At 40.2% G+C, this 21,755-nt stretch overlaps 1 protein-coding gene across 1 annotated transcript in view; it reads right to left on the bottom strand.

Moving 5' to 3' along the window:
- The window catches only part of LOC139572868 (CUB and sushi domain-containing protein 3-like), a 1,528,140-nt gene that overhangs the window by 46,629 nt on the left and 1,459,756 nt on the right, over positions 1-21,755 (bottom strand). The window contains exons 61-62 of the mRNA XM_071395690.1: positions 13,728-13,901; positions 3,432-3,605 (exon numbers count right to left, since the gene is read on the bottom strand). Of these exons, the coding sequence (XP_071251791.1) occupies positions 3,432-3,605; positions 13,728-13,901 (348 nt within the window). The remainder of the gene's footprint in view (positions 1-3,431; positions 3,606-13,727; positions 13,902-21,755) is intronic.

Here is a 21,755-nt window from a genome sequence, read left to right as displayed (position 1 = left end):
ACCTATAGACTGTAGCTGTTACAGTATGATGTTGTTACCTATAGACTGTAGCTGTTACAGTATGATGTTACCTATAGACTGTAGCTGTTATAGTATGATGTTACCTATAGACTGTAGCTGTTACAGTATGATGTTGTTACCTATAGACTGTAGCTGTTACAGTATGATGTTACCTATAGACTGTAGCTGTTACAGTATGATGTTACCTATAGACTGTAGCTGTGACAGTGTGAGGTTGTTACCTATAGACTGTAGCTGTTACAGTATGATGTTACCTATAGACTGTAGCTGTTACAGTATGATGTTACCTATAGACTGTAGCTGTTACAGTATGATGTTGTTACCTATAGACTGTAGCTGTTACAGTATGATGTTGTTACCTATAGACTGTAGCTGTTACAGTATGATGTTACCTATAGACTGTAGCTGTTACAGTATGATGTTACCTATAGACTGTAGCTGTTACAGTATGATGATGTTACCTATAGACTGTAGCTGTTACAGTATGATGTTACCTATAGACTGTAGCTGTTACAGTATGATGTTACCTATAGACTGTAGCTGTTACAGTATGATGTTACCTATAGACTGTAGCTGTTACAGTATGATGTTGTTACCTATAGACTGTAGCTGTTACAGTATGATGTTACCTATAGACTGTAGCTGTTACAGTATGATGTTGTTACCTATAGACTGTAGCTGTTACAGTATGTTGTTACCTATAGACTGTAGCTGTTACAGTATGTTGTACCTATAGACTGTAGCTGTGACAGTGTGAGGTTGTTACCTATAGACTGTAGCTGTGACAGAATGATGTTGTTACCTATAGACTGTAGCTGTTACAGTATGATGGTGTTACCTATAGACTGTAGCTGTTACAGTATGGTGTTATCTATAGACCTTAGCTGTTACAGTATGATGGTGTTACCTATAGACTGTAGCTGTTACAGTATGGTGTTACCTATAGACTGTAGCTGTTACAGTATGGTGTTACCTATAGACTGTAGCTGTTACAGTATGATGTTGTTACCTATAGACTGTAGCTGTTACAGTATAGTGTTACCTATAGACCGTAGCTGTTACAGTATGTTGTTAGCTATAGACCGTAGCTGTTACAGTATGTTGTTACCTATAGACTGTAGCTGTTACAGTATGATGTTACCTATAGACGGTAGCTGTTACAGTATGATGTTACCTATAGACTGTAGCTGTTACAGTATGATGTTGTTACCTATAGACTGTAGCTGTTACAGTATGATGTTGTTACCTATAGACTGTAGCTGTTACAGTATGATGTTGTTACCTATAGACTGTAGCTGTTACAGTATGATGTTGTTACCTATAGACTGTAGCTGTTACAGTATGATGTTACCTATAGACTGTAGCTGTTACAGTATAGTGTTACCAATAGACTATAACTGTTACAGTATGATGTTACCTATAGACTGTAGCTGTTACAGTATAGTGTTACCTATAGACCGTAGCTGTTACAGTATGTTGTTACCTATAGACTGTAGCTGTTACAGTATGGTGTTACCTATAGACTGTAGCTGTTACAGTATGATGGTGTTACCTATAGACTGTAGCTGTTACAGTATGATGTTGTTACCTATAGACTGTAGCTGTTACAGTATGATGTTACCTATAGACTGTAGCTGTTACAGTATAGTGTTACCTATAGACCGTAGCTGTTACAGTATGTTGTTACCTATAGACTGTAGCTGTTACAGTATGTTGTTACCTATAGACTGTAGCTGTTAAAGTATGTTGTTACCTATAGACTGTAGCTGTTACAGTATGGTGTTACCTATAGCCTGTAGCTGTTACAGTATGATGTTACCTATAGACTGTAGCTGTTACAGTATGATGTTGTTACCTATAGACGGTAGCTGTTACAGTATGATGTTGTTACCTATAGACGGTAGCGGTTACAGTATGATGTTGTTACCTATAGACTGTAGCTGTGACAGTATGATGTTGTTACCTATAGACTGTAGCTGTTACAGTATGATGTTGTTACCTATAGACTGTAGCGGTTACAGTATGATGTTGTTACCTATAGACTGTAGCTGTTACAGTATGATGGTGTTACCTATAGACTGTAGCTGTTACAGTATGGTGTTACCTATAGACTGTAGCTGTTACAGTATGATGTTACCTATAGACTGTAGCTGTGACAGTGTGAGGTTGTTACCTATAGACTGTAGCTGTTACAGTATGATGGTGTTACCTATAGACTGTAACTGTTACAGTATGATGTTACCTATAGACTGTAGCTGTGACAGTGTGAGGTTGTTACCTATAGACTGTAGCTGTTACAGTATGATGTTGTTACCTATAGACTGTAGCTGTTACAGTATGATGTTGTTACCTATAGACTGTAGCTGTTACAGTATGATGTTACCTATAGACTGTAGCTGTTACAGTATGGTGTTACCTATAGACGGTAGCTGTTACAGTATGATGTTGTTACCTATAGACTGTAGCTGTTACAGTATGATGTTACCTATAGACTGTAGCTGTTACAGTATGATGTTACCTATAGACTGTAGCTGTTACAGTATGGTGTTACCTATAGACTGTAGCTGTTACAGTATGATGTTACCTATAGACTGTAGCTGTTACAGTATGGTGTTACCTATAGACTGTAGCTGTTACAGTATGATGTTACCTATAGACTGTAGCTGTGACAGTGTGAGGTTGTTACCTATAGACTGTAGCTGTTACAGTATAGTGTTACCTATAGACTGTAGCTGTTACAGTATGATGTTGTTACCTATAGACTGTAGCTGTTACAGTATGGTGTTACCTATAGACGGTAGCTGTTACAGTATGATGTTGTTACCTATAGACTGTAGCTGTGACAGTGTGAGGTTGTTACCTATAGACTGTAGCTGTTACAGTATAGTGTTACCTATAGACTGTAGCTGTTACAGTATGATGTTGTTACCTATAGACTGTAGCTGTTACAGTATGATGTTACCTATAGACTGTAGCTGTTACAGTATGATGTTACCTATAGACTGTAGCTGTTACAGTATGGTGTTACCTATAGACTGTAGCTGTTACAGTATGATGTTACCTATAGACTGTAGCTGTTACAGTATGGTGTTACCTATAGACTGTAGCTGTTACAGTATGATGTTACCTATAGACTGTAGCTGTGACAGTGTGAGGTTGTTACCTATAGACTGTAGCTGTTACTGTATGATGTTACCTATAGACTGTAGCTGTTACAGTATGATGTTGTTACCTATAGACTGTAGCTGTTACAGTATGATGTTACCTATAGACTGTAGCTGTTACAGTATGATGTTACCTATAGACTGTAGCTGTTAGAGTATGATGTTGTTACCTATAGACTGTAGCTGTTACAGTATGATGTTGTTATCTATAGACTGTAGCTGTTACAGTATGATGTTGTTACCTACCTATGCATCGTGGCTGAGAGCCGCTCCAGGTGCTGTCGTCCTGACAGATGCGTGTAGTTGACCCCACCAGGACATAGTGGGCGCTACAGCTGAAGGTAACTTCTGACTTGTAGATTAAACTACGTCCTTCTCTTTTCCCCTTGGCTGGGGTACCAGGGTCTCCACAGAACTTGGCTGGAATGGAGAGGTCCAAAACATTGGCTTTAGTTCACAGAATTCATCCTGACTCATAAACATGTGCTTTCGTTCACTGAATTCATCCTGACTCATAAACATTGGCTTAAGTTCACTGAATTCATCCTGACTCATAAACATTGGAATTAGTTCACTGAATTCATCCTGACTCATAAACATTGGCTTAAGTTCACTGAATTCATCCTGACTCATAAATATTGGCTTTAGTTCACTGAATTCATCCTGACTCATAAACATTGGCTTTCGTTCACTAAATTCATCCTGACTCAAAAACATGGGCTTTCGTTCACTGAATTCATCCTGACTCATAAATATTGGCATTAGTTCACTGAATTCATCATGACTCATAAACATTGGAATTAGTTCACTGAATTCATCCTGACTCATAAACATTGTCTTAAGTTCACTGAATTCATCCTGACTCATAAACATGGGCTTTCGTTCACTGAATTCATCCTGACTCATAAACATGAGCTTTAGTTCACTGAATTCATCCTGACTCAAAAACATGGGCTTTCGTTCACTGAATTCATCCTGACTCATAAACATTGGCATTAGTTCACTGAATTCATCCTGACTCATAAACATTGGCTTTAGTTCACTGAATTCATCCTGACTCATAAACATGGGCTTTAGTTCACTGAATTCATCCTGACTCATAAACATTGGCCTTAGTTCACTGAATTCATCCTGACTCAAAAACATTGGCTTTCGTTCACTGAATTCATCCTGACTCATAAACATTGGCTTTCGTTCACTGAATTCATCCTGACTCATAAACATTGGCATTAGTTCACTGAATTCATCCTGACTCATAAATGAAACATGTTCCTCACTCATGTTTGTTTTATCCATGTTTATAGTGCATGGACAGATCATATGGTATATTATATATATATATTATATTATATATATATGTATATATATATGTATATATATTATATGGCTGGACTGGAGAGACCTAAAACCCTGACTTTAATTCAATGGGTAATTCTTCATTTATTCCGGGGGTGTCCAACCTAGACAACCAGGTGAGAGAAGTTCCTAATTAATCAATGAAGTTACCTAGACAACCAGGTGAGAGAAGTTCCTAATTAATCAATGAAGTTACCTAGACAACCAGGTGAGAGAAGTTCCTAATTAATCAATGAAGTTACCTAGACAACCAGGTGAGAGAAGTTCCTAATTAATCAATGAAGTTACCTAGACAACCAGGTAAGGAGAGTTCCTAACTAATCAATGAAGTTACCTAGACAACCAGGTGAGGAGAGTTCCAAACTAATCAATGAAGATCTACACAACCAGGTGAGAGGAGTTCCTAACTAAACAATGAAGTTACCTAGACAACCAGGTGAGAGGAGTTCCTAACTAAACAATGAAGTTACCTAGACAACCAGGTGAGAGGAGTTCCTAACTAAACAATGAAGTTACCTAGACAACCAGGTGAGAGGAGTTCCTAACTAATCAATGAAGTTACCTAGACAACCAGGTGAGAGGAGTTCCTAACTAATCAATGAAGTTACCTAGACAACCAGGTGAGGAGAGTTCCTAACTAATCAATGAAGTTACCTAGACAACCAGGTGAGGAGAGTTCCAAACTAATCAATGAAGATCTACACAACCAGGTGAGGAGAGCTCCTAACTAATCAATGAAGTTACCTAGACAATCAGGTGAGGAGAGTTCCTAACTAATCAATGAAGTTACCTAGACAACCAGGTGAGGAGAGTTCCAAACTAATCAATGAAGATCTACACAACCAGGTGAGGAGAGTTCCTAACTAATCAATGAAGTTACCTAGACAACCAGGTGAGGGGAGCTCCTAACTAATCAATGAAGTTACCTAGACAACCAGGTGAGGAGAGTTCAAGTACAGGGGAGGAGTGAAAACACAGACACATTCGGCCCTCCGTGGAATGAGTTTGAGACCTGTGATTAATTATTCATTAGGGAAAGGGAAAGGGGGGATACCTAGTCAGTAGCACAACTGAATGCGTTCAACCGAAATGTGTCTTCCTCATTTAACCCAACCCCTCTGAAACAGAGAGGGGTTCAAGCAGCGAAGCCGTGAGAAACTAATGGGTTGGTTTGCCTTCATTATTATGAACCCCCGTTAACGGACACCTTAATGAGCCCTATTCTTCCTGGGGTTCTTCTGGGGCATCACGGTTTGAAACACATTCCACATAACTGAAACATATTCCACATAACTAAAACATATTCCACATAACTGAAACATATTCCACATAACTGAAACATATTCCACATAACTAAAACGCATTCCACATAACGAAAACATATTCCACTTAACTAAAACATATTCCACTTAACTAAAACATATTCCACATAACGAAAACATATTCCACTTAACTAAAACATATTCCACTTAACTAAAACATATTCCACTTAACTAAAACATATTCCACATAACGAAAACATATTCCACTTAACGAAAACATATTCCACTTAACTAAAACATATTCTTCAGTCATGTTCATTTTATAAATGTTTCATATTGGATGGGCCGATTCTATAGGATATTAAATGGTGGGAGTAGAGAGACCAAAACATTGGCTTTAGTTAACTTGTTTATGATTTATTATGTATTCTTGATGTGGATCCCCCATTAAGTGTAGCCTTAGCAACCACCACTGTGTTCTTCTCTGTATTCTTGATGTGGACCCCCCATTAAGTGAAGCCTTAGCAACCACCACTGTGTTCTTCTTTGTATTCTTGATGTGGATCCCCATTAAGTGAAGCCTTAGCAACCACCACTGTGTTCTTCTTTGTATTCTTGATGTGGATCCCCATTAAGTGAAGCCTTAGCAACCACCACGGTGTTCTTCTTTGTATTATTGATGTGGATCCCCCATTAAGTGTAGCCTTAGCAACCACCACTGTGTTCTTCTTTGTATTATTGATGTGGATCCCCATTACGTGAAGCCTTAGCAACCACCACGGTGTTCTTCTTTGTATTATTGATGTGGACCCCCATTAAGTGTAGCCTTAGCAACCACCACTGTGTTCTTCTTTGTATTCTTGATGTGGATCCCCATTAAGTGAAGCCTTAGCAACCACCACGGTGTTCTTCTTTGTATTATTGATGTGGATCCCCCATTAAGTGTAGCCTTAGCAACCACCACTGTGTTCTTCTTTGTATTATTGATGTGGATCCCCATTAAGTGTAGCCTTAGCAACCACCACGGTGTTCTTCTTTGTATTATTGATGTGGATCCCCCATTAAGTGTAGCCTTAGCAACCACCACTGTGTTCTTCTTTGGATTATTGATGTGGATCCCCATTAAGTGAAGCCTTAGCAACCACCACTGTGCTCTTCTTTGGCACATAACTAAAACATTCCGTTTTTTTAACCATCTTTTATCCATGGGTAGATCACATGGTATATCACTTTAGTTTGGATTCTTTTCAAGTGATTCAATCAGGTCTTTAATTTGATTGTTGAGTTTTTTTGGACACCAGCCACCAGTGAATAATTACTGTAAGAAGATTCTTTGATTAGAGACTCCAGTGTCCGCGGGGTGAAGGGGGGGGGAGAGCCATCCCGGGGTTTACATCTTAATAATTACCCTCTTCAAAAATGTATTTCCTGACATGGCCTTGGGGTTAACAACACAACTGAAGCCATCCGTGCCAGACAGTACAACAGCTCTACCTCTCGGGTATGCATTCCAAATGGCACCCTACTCCCTACACACTGTAGTGCACTACTGCTGACTGGAGCCCAGTCAAAAGTAGTGCACTAATAAGGGAATAGGGTGCTATTTGCCACCCCTGTCAGTAGCGCAGAGATGGAACGAACCCCTGTGGTTTACTGCTCCTCCACTACTCCACTGTCTGCCTAATGAAAATGATTAGGACCACCAGGAGCTGAAGCAGAGGAATCATCCATTCTCCCTCTCCACCAGGCTGAAGCAGAGGAATCAGCCATTCTCCCTCTCCACCAGGCTGAAGCAGAGGAATCAGCCATTCTCCCTCTCCACCAGCTGAAGCAGAGGAATCAGCCATTCTCCCTCTCCACCAGCTGAAGCAGAGGAATCATCCATTCTCCCTCTCCACCAGCTGAAGCAGAGGAATCAGCCATTCTCCCTCTCCACCAGCTGAAGCAGAGGAATCATCCATTCTCCCTCTCCACCAGCTGAAGCAGAGGAATCAGCCATTCTCCCTCTCCACCAGGCTGAAACAGAGGAATCATCCATTATCCCTCTCCACCAGCTGAAGCAGAGGAATCAGCCATTCTCCCTCTCCACCAGGCTGAAGCAGAGGAATCAGCCATTCTCCCTCTCCACCAGCTGAAGCAGAGGAATCAGCCATTCTCCCTCTCCACCAGCTGAAGCAGAGGAATCAGCCATTCTCCCTCTCCACCAGGCTGAAGCAGAGGAATCAGCCATTCTCCCTCTCCACCAGGCTGAAGCAGAGGAATCATCCATTCTCCCTCTCCACCAGGCTGAAGCAGAGGAATCATCCATTCTCCCTCTCCAACAGCTGAAGCAGAGGAATCAGCCATTCTCCCTCTCCACCAGCTGAAGCAGAGGAATCAGCCATTCTCCCTCTCCACCAGGCTGAAGCAGAGGAATCATCCATTCTCCCTCTCCACCAGGCTGAAGCAGAGGAATCAGCCATTCTCCATCTCCACCAGCTGAAACAGAGGAATCAGACATTCTCCCTCTCCACCAGGCTGAAACAGAGGAATCAGCCATTCTCCCTCTCCACCAGGCTGAAGCAGAGGAATCAGCCATTATCCCTCTCCACCAGGCTGAAGCAGAGGAATCAGCCATTCTCCCTCTCCACCAGGCTGATCCCCATCAGCAGGGTTCTAGTTAGCTTCAGGCTTCGGCTGCTTAATGGTAGATTATAAGAAAGCAGAGAGAGAGAGACCAGAGTCAGCTGATTCGCGTCCCAAATGGCACCCTATTCCCCTATATAGTGCACTACTTTTAACCAGAGGCCTATAGGGATCTGATTAAAAGTATGATCAGAAGTAAGGCACTATGTAGGGAATAGTGTGGCATTTGGGACGCACTCAGAATCACTGTTCTCAGTCACGCAGTCAGAGTCACTGTGTCAAGTCACGCAGTCAGCCGTGGGAATCAGGCGGCACTACGGGGATAAAGTCAACAATGTGGCCCCGGCTGCAGCTCCTCAGGACTTGACATCTGCCTCATGTTGCAGGTCTGGACGAAGAGATAAGTTTAGTGTTCTCCATATCTCATTCTCTCTCTCTCTCTCTCTCCGCTACGTACACACAGCCAAAACACACCGGCTCCAAAAGCCATTACCGCACAATAACCCGGAGATGGCTTCCTCTCAGTACACAATACTAACCGAGATTACAAAATGGAAAAACAGTCCGTCTGTCTGTAAATATCTTAAAACTACAGGCTGTCACTTTATTTCATGTATTCCTCAATACTGATATTTGTCTAAATGTTTCAGACACATGAATTCATTCCCTCTTAGGTGTTAGTGACATGCCAACAGATAAAGATGCTAAGGACTGAATAAACTGTAAGGGTTCTGATGGAATTGTCTCCTGTCAAACATTCCAACATTCCCTTCTCAATATTCCGACAATGACCCGCAACATTCCATTCTCAATATTCCGACAATGACCCTCAACATTCCATTCTCAATATTCCGACAATGACCCTCAACATTCCATTCTCAATATTCCGACAATGACCCTCAACATTCCATTCTCAATATTCCGACAATGACCCTCAACATTCCATTCTCAATATTCCGACAATGACCCTCAACATTCCATTCTCAATATTCTGACAATGACCCTCAACATTCCATTCTCAATATTCTGACAATGACCCTCAACATTCCATTCTCAATATTCCGACAATGACCCTCAACATTCCATTCTCAATATTCTGACAATGACCCTCAACATTCCATTCTCAATATTCCGACAATGACCCTCAACATTCCATTCTCAATATTCCGACAATGACTCTCAACATTCCATTCTCAATATGACAATGACTCTCAACATTCCATTCTCAATATTCCGACAATGACTCTCAACATTCCATTCTCAATATTCCGACAATGACTCTCAACATTCCATTCTCAATATTCCGACAATGACCCTTTAACATTCCATTCTCAATATTCCGACAATGACCCTCAACATTCCATTCTCAATATTCCGACAATGACTCTCAACATTCCATTCTCAATATTCCGACAATGACTCTCAACATTCCATTCTCAATATTCCGACAATGACCCTTTAACATTCCATTCTCAATATTCCGACAATGACCCTCAACATTCCATTCTCAATATTCCGACAATGACTCTCAACATTCCATTCTCAATATTCCGACAATGACTCTCAACATTCCATTCTCAATATTCCGACAATGACCCTTTAACATTCCATTCTCAATATTCCGACAATGACCCTCAACATTCCCTCCTCAATATTCCGACAATGACCCTCAACATTCCATTCTCAATATGACAATGACTCTCAACATTCCATTCTCAATATTCCGACAATGACCCTCAACATTCCATTCTCAATATTCCGACAATGACTCTCAACATTCCACTGGCATTCTAGAATGTTAAGGACCAAAAAGGTGACACAGCCATTTGTTACGGCTCTGAGCGGCAGCCTCAGTGAAAACCTGTTTTATGGAAATATAACGTAGACGGGGCGGACGGCTGGGGGCCAGAACTAGCTGTGAATAACAAATAGTTCTGGTGTTAAACCCGCCTGTGGACTCAGGCTCGGAGTCTCCTAACTTTTTTCCTTGATGAATTTTCTACACTTTCCAGTTATCAGTATTCATGCAAAGAGACGCCAGACACTTGCAGAATTGTTAGAATCCCAGGCCGAGTCCCTAATGGGACCATATTTCCTATATAGTGCACCACTTTTGACCAGAGCCTTGTCGATGCCATATTCAACGCTACTCTCTCGAACCCTGCTGGACAAGAGAACTGCAGAGATGATGTTGTTGATGATGTTGTTGTTGATGATGTTGTTGATGATGTTGTTGATGATGTTGTTGATGATGTTGTTGATGTTGTTGTTGATGTTGTTGATGATGATGTTGATGATGTTGATGATGTTGTTGATGATGTTGTTGATGCTGTTGTTGATGATGTTGTTGATGATGTTGATGATGATGTTGTTGATGATGATGTTGATGATGTTGTTGATGATGTTGATGTTGATGATGTTGATGTTGATGATGTTGTTGATGATGTTGTTGATGTTGTTGATGCTGTTGATGATGCTGTTGATGATGTTGTTGTTGTTGATGATGTTGATGATGATGTTGTTGTTGATGTTGTTGATGATGTTGATGATGATGATGTTGTTGTTGTTGATGATGTTGTTGATGATGTTGTTGATGATGTTGATGATGATGTTGATGATGTTGTTGATGCTGTTGTTGATGATGTTGTTGTTGATGATGTTGATGATGATGTTGATGATGTTGTTGATGCTGTTGTTGATGATGTTGTTGTTGATGTTGTTGATGATGTTGATGATGATGTTGTTGTTGATGTTGATGGTGTTGTTGATGATGTTGTTGTTGATGTTGTTGATGTTGTTGATGTTGTTGTTGATGCTGTTGTTGATGATGTTGTTGATGATGTTGATGATGTTGTTGATGATGATGCTGTTGATGATGTTGTTGTTGATGATGCTGTTGATGATGTTGTTGTTGATGTTGTTGTTGATGATGTTGCCGAGTAGAGAAGACATACCTCTATCTTTAGCAATATTATAAGATAAGTGCAGTAGGGAGAATGAGGGATCTAGTGGTGTAATTAGCCTATACTGTACTGCAGTGGTGTTAATCTAGTGTTATTACCCTATACTGTACTGCCGTGGTGTTAATCTAGTGTTATTACCCTATACTGTACTGCAGTGGTGTTAATCTAGTGGTATTACCCTATACTGTACTGCTGTGGTGTTAATCTAGTGTTATTACCCTATACTGTACTGTACTGCTGTGGTGTTAATCTAGTGTTATTACCCTATACTGTACTGCTGTGGTGTTAATCTAGTGTTATCACCCTATACTGTACTGATGTGGTGTTAATCTAGTGTTATTACCCTATACTGTACTGCTGTGGTGTTAATCTAGTGTTATTACCCTATACTGTACTGTACTGCTGTGGTGTTAATCTAGTGTTATTACCCTATACTGTACTGCTGTGGTGTTAATCTAGTGTTATCACCCTATACTGTACTGATGTGGTGTTAATCTAGTGTTATTACCCTATACTGTACTGCTGTGGTGTTAATCTAGTGTTATTACCCTATACTGTACTGATGTGGTGTTAATCTAGTGGTATTAGCCTATACTGTACTGCCGTGGTGTTAATCTAGTGGTATTACCCTATACTGTACTGCTGTGGTGTTAATCTAGTGTTATTACCCTATACTGTACTGCCGTGGTGTTAATATAGTGGTATTACCCTATACTGTACTGCTGTGGTGTTAATCTAGTGTTAGTACCCTATACTGTACTGCTGTGGTGTTAATCTAGTGGTATTACCCTATACTGTACTGCTGTGGTGTTAATCTAGTGGTATTACCCTATACTGTACTGCCGTGGTGTTAATCTAGTGGTATTACCCTATACTGTACTGCTGTGGTGTTAATCTAGTGTTATTACCCTATACTGTACTGCTGTGGTGTTAATCTAGTGGTATTACCCTATACTGTACTGCTGTGGTGTTAATCTCTATATTTAGCAGTGAAAGCCTTCATCACTTCACTAAGGACCCAGGTCTGTATTGGCTCTGTACTGTGGTGTTAATCTGGTGTTATTACCCTATACTGTAGTGTCATTACCCCCTGTTAATCTCTATGTTTAGCAGTGAAAGGACCCAGGTCTGTATTGGCTCTGTACTGTACTTGACTTAGTAGCACCAATCTCCTGGGGATAATGGAGGAAGCATTTACTGCACATTATGCATACATTATCACTTTTCAGGATTTACATGGTCAGCACTTTGTCCTATTGTTTAACATCTCAAATCTCTCAGCTGTGCATTGTAGCAAGCCTACCTATTATTCATCACAATGTAGATGACAACATGCTATTTTTAAACAGTACAATATGCAATCTACCTTCTTTGTACATCTCAGAAACAATATGCCATGGCAATCTATGTAACGCTTGTCGTTGGAATGAGGTGAGGACCAAAGCGCAGCGTGGTAAGTGTCCATATTCAATTTAATAACTGAACACTAAGAATACAAAAATAACAACGTGAATGATACAAAACGAAAACGAAACAGTCCCGTATGGTGAAAACACAGACACAGGAAAACAACCACCCACAAAACACAAAGGAAAACAGGCTACCTAAATATGGCTCCCAATCAGAGACAACGACTGAAACCTGCCTCTGATTGAGAACCATACCAGGCCAAACACATAGAAACAGACAACCTAGACATACAACATAGAATGCCCACCCACATCACACCCTGACCAAACAAAACATAGAAACATACAAAGCAAACTATGGTCAGGACGTGACAATCTATGTGTTTGTAGAGAGTTGTACATCTCAGTAACAATATACCATGGCAGTTGCCACCGACCTATCACACCCACTCAACCAGGACTACCAGCTCCTACCATCAGGCCGCCGATACAGAGTCCATCTTAACAAAACCGGCCGAGCCCAGAAATCATTCATTCCCACCAGTATAATTCCACCCCAGAATTTACGATCTGATTTAGGAACTGCATCTATATGTTGTGTGCTATAGTTTGTGATCGATGGGTATTTATGCACCTATTGGTGATGCTGTGCTGTTTGTTTGTTGAGATGCAAGAAAGGGACACACAATAAATTATTATTATGAATTATATATTAATTATTATTATCTACGTGTTGAAAACCTGTATCTCTAAACCTCTTTGTACAGAGTTGAAAACCTGTATCTCCTAACCTCTTTGTACAGAGTTGGAAACCTGTATCTCTAAACCTCTTTGTACAGAGTTGGAAACCTGTATCTCCTAAACTCTTTGTACAGAGTTAAAAACCTGTATCTCTAAAACATAAAGGTGTTTGTTGTGTTGACTCACGCAGACACTGAGGCAGATCTCCTCTCCAGGAGCCCAGGCCCACACAGGTCAGGATAGCCGGGAAGGAGAGCTCGTACCCGGGCAGGCAGCTGTAGCTCACGCTGGTACCCCACTCAAACACGGAGCCCTCCAGGAGTCCGTTGTGGATGGGAGGAGGCGGAGGACAGGTCACCACTGAGGAGAGAGAGGACGGAAAGACGCATTTGACAACTCTTGATAGAACAATAGAAAAGTTTGTTTTGAAAAATTTAATATTTTATTTTTTAAAACCAAAACAAAGCGTTTCATAGAATGCGTTAATCAGGATCTGTTGAGGGGTAAATCAATCATTGAGGAGACAGGTAGACAGACGGGTGGGCAGACGGGGCGGAAGGAGAGACAGGTAGACAGACGGGTGGGCAGACGGGGCGGAAGGAGAGACAGGTAGACAGACGGGTGGGCAGACGAGGCGGAAGGAGAGACAGGTAGACAGACGGGTGGGGAAGACGGGGCGGAAGGAGAGACAGACAGGCAAAGTTAAGGCCTGGATACACAACGCAATTAGAGAAGACTGACAGTTTCAGAGGAAAACAATAATCAACACTTCTGTCTCCTTTTATGATGCTAGTTCGGTGATCCTTGTATCTAACTATAGGACACAGCTGTAGATTATATTGTGACCCTATAGAATGATGCTAGTTCGGTGGGCCTTGTATCTAACTATAGGACACAGCTGTAGATTATATTGTGACCCTATAGAATGAGGCTAGTTCGGTGATCCTTGTATCTAACTATAGGACACAGCTGTAGATTATATTGTGACCCTATAGAATGAGGCTAGTTCGGTGGTCCTTGTATCTAACTATAGGACACAGCTGTAGATTATATTGTGACCCTATAGAATGAGGCTAGTTCAGTGGTCCTTGTATCTAACTATAGGACACAGCATATCTCTGTAGATTATATTGTGACCCTATAGAATGATGCTAGTTCGGTGGGCCTTGTATCTAACTATAGGACACAGCAGGTCTCTGTAGATTATATTGTGACCCTATAGAATGAGGCTAGTTCGGTGGGCCTTGTATCTAACTATAGGACACAGCAGATCTCTGTAGATTATATAGGATGTGTGTGAAAGCATAATTTAGACCAGAGCCCTATGGCACCCTATTCCCTAATAGTGCACTACTTTAGACCAGACCCCTATGGCACCCAATTCCCTATATAGTGCACTACTTTAGACAAGAGCCCTATGGCACCCAATTCCCTATATAGTGCACTACTTTAGCACTACTTTAGACCTTTAGACCAGACCCCTAAATGTCCAGTAATACAGGACTAGTAAAGGCCTGTTAATACAGGACTAGTAAAGGTCTGTTAATACAGTAAAGGTCTGTTAATACAGGACTAGTAAAGGCCTGTTAATACAGGACTAGTAAAAGTCCAGTATTACAGGACTAGTAAAGGCCTGTTAATACAGGACTAGTAAAGGTCTGTTAATACAGTAAAGGCCTGTTAATACAGGACTAGTAAAGGTCCAGTATTACAGGACTAGTAAAGGTCTGTTAATACAAGACTAGTAAAGGTCTGTTAATACAAGACTAGTAAAGGTCTGTTAATACAGGACTAGTAAAGGTCTGTTAATACAGGACTAGTAAAGGCCTGTTAATACAGGACTAGTAAAGGTCTGTTAATACAGGACTAGTAAAGGCCTGTTAATACAGGACTAGTAAAGGCCTGTTAATACAGGACTAGTAAAGGTCTGTTAATACAGGACTAGTAAAGGTCTGTTAATACAGGACTAGTAAAGGTCTGTTAATACAGGACTAGTAAAGGTCTGTTAAGACAGGACTAGTAAAGATCTGTTAATAAAGGACTAGCAAAGGTCTGTTAATACAGGACTAGTAAAGGTCTGTTAATACAGTACTAGTAAAAGTCTGTTAATACAGGACTAGTAAAGGTCTGTTAATACAGGACTAGTAAAGGTCTGTTAATACAGGACTAGTAAAGGTCTGTTAATACAGGACTAGTAAAGGCCTGTTAATACAGGACTAGTAAAGGTATGTTAATACAGGACTAGTAAAGGCCTGTTAATACAGGACTAGTAAAGATCTGTTAATACAGGACTAGTAAAGGTCTGTTAATACAGGACTAGTAAAGGTCTGTTAATACAGGACTAGTAAAGGTCTGTTAATACAGGACTAGTAAAGGCCTGTTAATACAGGACTAGTAAAGGTATGTTAATACAGGACTAGTAAAGATCTGTTAATACAGGACTAGTAAAGGTCTGTTAATACAGGACTAGTAAAGGTCTGTTAATACAGGACTAGTAAAGGTCTGTAAATACAGGACTAGTAAAGGTCTGTAAATACAGGACTAGTAAATGTCCAGTAATACAGGACTAGTAAAGGCCTGTTAATACAGGACTAGTAAAGGCCTGTTAATACAGGACTAGTAAAGGTCTGTTAATACAGGACTAGTAAAGGTCTGTTAATATAGGACTAGTAAAGGCCTGTTAATACAGGACTAGTAAAGGTCTGTTAATACAGGACTAGTAAAGGCCTGTTAATACAGGACTAGTAAAGATCTGTTAATACAGGACTAGTAAAGGTCTGTTAATACAGGACTAGTAAAGGTCTGTTAATACAGGACTAGTAAAGGTCTGTTAATACAAGACTAGTAAAGGTCTGTTAATACAGGACTAGTAAAGGCCTGTTAATACAGGACTAGTAAAGGCCTGTTAATACAGGACTAGTAAAGGTCTGTTAATACAGGACTAGTAAAGGTCTGTTAATACAGGACTAGTAAAGGTCTGTTGATACAGGACTAGTAAAGGTCTGTTAATACAGGACTAGTAAAGGTCTGTTAATACAGGACTAGTAAAGGCCTGTTAATACAGGACTAGTAAAGGGCCAGTAATACAGGACTAGTAAAGGTCTGTTAATACAGGACTAGTAAAGGTCTGTTAATACAGGACTAGTAAAGGTCTGTTAATACAGGACTAGTAAAGGTCTGTTAATACAGGACTAGTAAAGGCCCACTAATACAGGACTAGTAAAGGTCTGTTAATACAGGACTAGTAAAGGTCTGTTAATACAGGACTAGTAAAGGCCCACTAATACAGGACTAGTAAAGGTCTGTTAATACAGGACTAGTAAAGGTCTGTTAATACAGGACTAGTAAAGATCTGTTAATACAGGACTAGTAAAGGTCTGTTAATACAGGACTAGTAAAGGTCTGTAAATACAGGACTAGTACATGTCCAGTAATACAGGACTAGTAAAGGCCTGTTAATACAGGACTAGTAAAGGTCTGTTAATACAGGAATAGTAAAGGTATGTTAATACAGGACTAGTAAAGGTCTGTTAATACAGGACTAGTAAAGGTCTGTTAATACAGGACTAGTAAAGGTCTGTTAATACAGGACTAGTAAAGGTCTGTTAATACAGGACTAGTAATGGTCTGTTAATACAGGACTAGTAAAGGTCTGTTAATACAGGACGAGTAAAGGTCCAGTATTACAGGACTAGTAAAGGTCTGTTAATACAAGACTAGTAAAGGTCTGTTAATACAAGACTAGTAAAGGTCTGTTAATACAGGACTAGTAAAGGTCTGTTAATACAGGACTAGTAAAGGTCTGTTAATACAGGACTAGTAAAGGTCTGTTAATACAGGACTAGTAAAGGTCTGTTAATACAGGACTAGTAAAGGTCTGTTAATACAGGACTAGTAAAGGTCTGTTAATACAGGACTAGTAAAGGTCTGTTAATACAGGACTAGTAAAGGTCTGTTAATACAGGACTAGTAAAGGTCTGTAAATACAGGACTAGTAAAGGTATGTTAATACAGGACTAGTAAAGGTCTGTTAATACAGGACTAGTAAAGGTCTGTTAATACAGGACTAGTAAAGGTCTGTTAATACAGGACTAGTAAAGGTCCAGTAATACAGGACTAGTAAAGGTCTGTTAATACAGGACTAGTAAAGGTCTGTTAATACAGGACTAGTTAAGGTCCAGTAATACAGGACTAGTAAAGGTCTGTTAATACAGGACTAGTAAAGGTCTGTTAATACAGGACTAGTAAAGGTCTGTTAATACAGGACTAGTAAAGGTCTGTTAATACAGGACTAATAAAGGTCTGTTAATACAGGACTAGTAAAGATCTGTTAATACAGGACTAGTAAAGGTCTGTAAATACAGGACTAGTAAATGTCTGTTAATACAGACTAGTAAAGGTCTGTTAATACAGGACTAGTAAAGGTCTGTTAATACAGGACTAGTAAAGGTCTGTTAATACAGACTAGTAAAGGTCTGTTAATACAGGACTAGTAAAGGTCTGTTAATACAGGACTAGTAAAGGTCTGTTAATATAGGACTAGTAAAGGTCTGTTAATACAGGACTAGTAAAGGTCTGTTAATACAGGACTAGTAAAGGCCCAGTAATACAGGACTAGTAAAGGTATGTTAATACAAGACTAGTAAAGGCCCACTAATACAGGACTAGTAAAGGTCTGTTAATACAGGACTAGTAAAGGTCTGTTAATACAGGACTAGTAAAGGTCTGTTAATACAGGACTAATAAAGGTCTGTTAATACAGGACTAGTAAAGATCTGTTAATACAGGACTAGTAAAGGTCTGTAAATACAGGACTAGTAAATGTCTGTTAATACAGACTAGTAAAGGTCTGTTAATACAGGACTAGTAAAGATCTGTTAATACAGGACTAGTAAAGGTCTGTAAATACAGGACTAGTAAATGTCTGTTAATACAGACTAGTAAAGGTCTGTTAATACAGGACTAGTAAAGGTCTGTTAATACAGGACTAGTAAAGGTCTGTTAATACAGACTAGTAAAGGTCTGTTAATACAGGACTAGTAAAGGTCTGTTAATACAGGACTAGTAAAGGTCTGTTAATATAGGACTAGTAAAGGTCTGTTAATACAGGACTAGTAAAGGTCTGTTAATACAGGACTAGTAAAGGCCCAGTAATACAGGACTAGTAAAGGTATGTTAATACAAGACTAGTAAAGGCCCACTAATACAGGACTAGTAAAGGTCTGTTAATACAGGACTAGTAAAGGTCTGTTAATACAGGACTAGTAAAGGTCTGTTAATACAGGACTAGTAAAGGCCTGTTAATACAGGACTAGTAAAGATCTGTTAATACAGGACTAGTAAAGGTCTGTAAATACAGGACTAGTAAATGTCTGTTAATACAGACTAGTAAAGGTCTGTTAATACAGGACTAGTAAAGGTCTGTTAATACAGGACTAGTAAAGGTCTGTTAATACAGGACTAGTATAGGTCTGTTAATACAGGACTAGTAAAGGCCTGTTAATACAGGACTAGTAAAGGCCCAGTGCACTACCTTTGAAAACAATTTTTTTTTTCAAAAAATAATTTAGTGTTATTAATATTTCAAGCAGTGCTGAAGCCCCCTCAGCACCTCTAGTTCCTGCTGCGATGCTTGAGGAGGCATGACCTTTACCAAACACTGAACAATAAACTAACTAAACCCTGGACTGAACGGTTGGTTAGGTTCTTTGTTTCTTATAATAAATCCCTTAAAATGTCTTTATGCATATAGCGTGTAGCTACTGAGTACAGAATCTTTCGGGGGCTGTCGAACAATTTTGACCCCTAACTTTATGAGAGAAAAAAAAAAGTTTTGTTTTGTTTTACCAAATCTCTTTCTCTCTCTTGTATTAGTATAAAATAATATAATTTCATAATTTAAAAAAATGTAGCTCTGTATTTGAATGATTTATTTAATACAGTCTTTATCAAAAGTGTCAATCATTTCAGACCACAACTCTACACGACGTCCCAAAGCTGCTCAGAAAACGTCATTTAAAAAAAGGAAAATCAATAACTGTTTTACGTCCGTTTGACCGTAATGAGTAAATAAACACTCCGACAGACGGGAGTTTCTTTGTGTTGCCCTCAAGTCCTTCAGAAAGACTCTTTCATCTCCCTGTGTTCCAAACGGCCTCCTAGTCCCTACATTAGCGCACTGCTTTTTTTAGCCAGAGCACCTATTCTTCCCATGTCAAAAAAGGGAGTGGACTATATAGGGACGAATAAGGTACCATTTCACACACTTCATCTAAATTACGTCCCATAAATATAAATATCCAGCTGGTTGCAGAATGAGACGCCGCAGTCGGATTCCACGAGTCACACAGATTATTACAATAATAATGTCATGCAGTATTCAGCACACAGCGTCCGCAATTACCTCCACAACTTCCAACAGACAGGCAGGCAGGCAGGCAGGCAGGCAGACAGGCAGGCAGGCAGGCAGGCAGACAGGCAGGCAGACAGGCAGGCAGGCAGGCAGGCAGACAGGCAGGCAGGCAGACAGGCAAGCAGACAGACAGACAGACAGACAGACAGACAGACAGACAGGCAGGCAGACAGACAGACAGACAGACAGACAGACAGACAGACAGACAGACAGACAGACAGACAGACAGACAGACAGACAGACAGACAGACAGACAGACAGACAGACAGACAGACAGACAGACAGACAGACAGACAGACAGACAGACAGACAGACAGACAGACAGGCAGGCAGGCAGGCAGGCAGGCAGGCAGACAGGCAGGCAGGCAGGCACTGAATTAAAATAAAGTACAACTGTAAAACTTTCCTAAACCCCAGGCAGCCTAGCTCGGCTGGTATTACTGCATCTTAGCTGAACATGCCAAGTAAAACCCGAGGATCCCTAGACTCAGGAATCCTGCTGGCTTCAGCTTTGAATGTGTCACTCACACAGCCCTAGCTTACAGCCTTGCTACAACCTGGCATATCTCCATCAGACAAATATCAATAAGCAGCACATCCCAGCTTGCACGGCTGTCTCGGACAGGATGACAGCTGCCCTGAATCATGACAGTATCAAGGCTTGTGTCCCAAATCAACAAAAAAATCACCTTGTCTGAAACCTCACCGTCTAGAAGTTAGAGGCAATCACACAGAAACAAAAAGAACGGTCTGATATAGAAGACGGGATTGGTTTTCTCCCCTCTGTCTCAGACTGATCATAATTATCTCACTTCTTATTCTACCCTTTCTGCTCCTGAGCGGCCAGATAAATAAAAAATCTGCGATGAATAATTGTATTCCACTATTAAGATGTTGTTGATGCTTGCCTCTGATTGGCATCGAGGGAGATGGTCTCTGTGAAGTAATCTGCATACACAACAGACCTGGGTTGAAATAGTATCTGAAAATCATTTCAGAAACTGTATCTGTGCTTGATTGAGCTTGTCTGATGCAATGGAGCCAAAAGAAAAGTCTCAAAAAAAGGGGCAAACCCCGCCCACTTGGCACTCCAGGCAAATGCTCAAAAGTATACGATTTCGAATACTATTTGAACCCAGGTGTGATACACGACACATTATGTCATAATTTGATGCTGAGCTATGCTTAACAGGCCTGTTTCCAGTTTAACTTTAGTAGTTGTCCCATTAATACAGAGTACCAGATTAATAATCAACTCTTTCCAAGTCTCTTTTATTTGAATAAATTGACCCAGAAATAAAATAACTGGTAAGAAGTGCAGATGGGAGGGAACAGCATCATAGCAGCTCCTCTATAGAAGCCTCTCTGGCTCTCTGACTAAGTCATGCATACAGGCCACTGGTAGAATTAGAATGATTAACAAGGATTCTCATTCTATTTCTACGCTGGTAACTATAGGAACAGAACAGTGGAATAGTACAAATATTACATCTACTCTATTCTTGATGTAGAATATCTGTTCTATTCTTTTCTTGATGTAGAATAGCACTATAACAACAGCCCCTCTGGCTTTACACTGACTACTAAACACAGGTCAAAGGTTACTGGTAGAATGACTTTCACTGAGTTACACACAGGTCAGAGGTTACTGGTAGAATCACTCTCACTGAGTTACACACAGGTCAGAGGTTACTGGTAGAATCACTCTCACTGAGTTACACACAGGTCAGAGGTTACTGGTAGAATGACTTTCACTGAGTTACACACAGGTCAGAGGTTACTGGTAGAATGACTTTCACTGA

The sequence above is a fragment of the Salvelinus alpinus genome, chromosome 4 (genome assembly GCF_045679555.1).
Source record: "Salvelinus alpinus chromosome 4, SLU_Salpinus.1, whole genome shotgun sequence".
Taxonomy (NCBI): domain Eukaryota; kingdom Metazoa; phylum Chordata; class Actinopteri; order Salmoniformes; family Salmonidae; genus Salvelinus; species Salvelinus alpinus.
The sequence above is the reverse complement of the archived record's forward strand: the minus strand, read 5'-3'. Positions and strand labels throughout refer to the sequence as shown.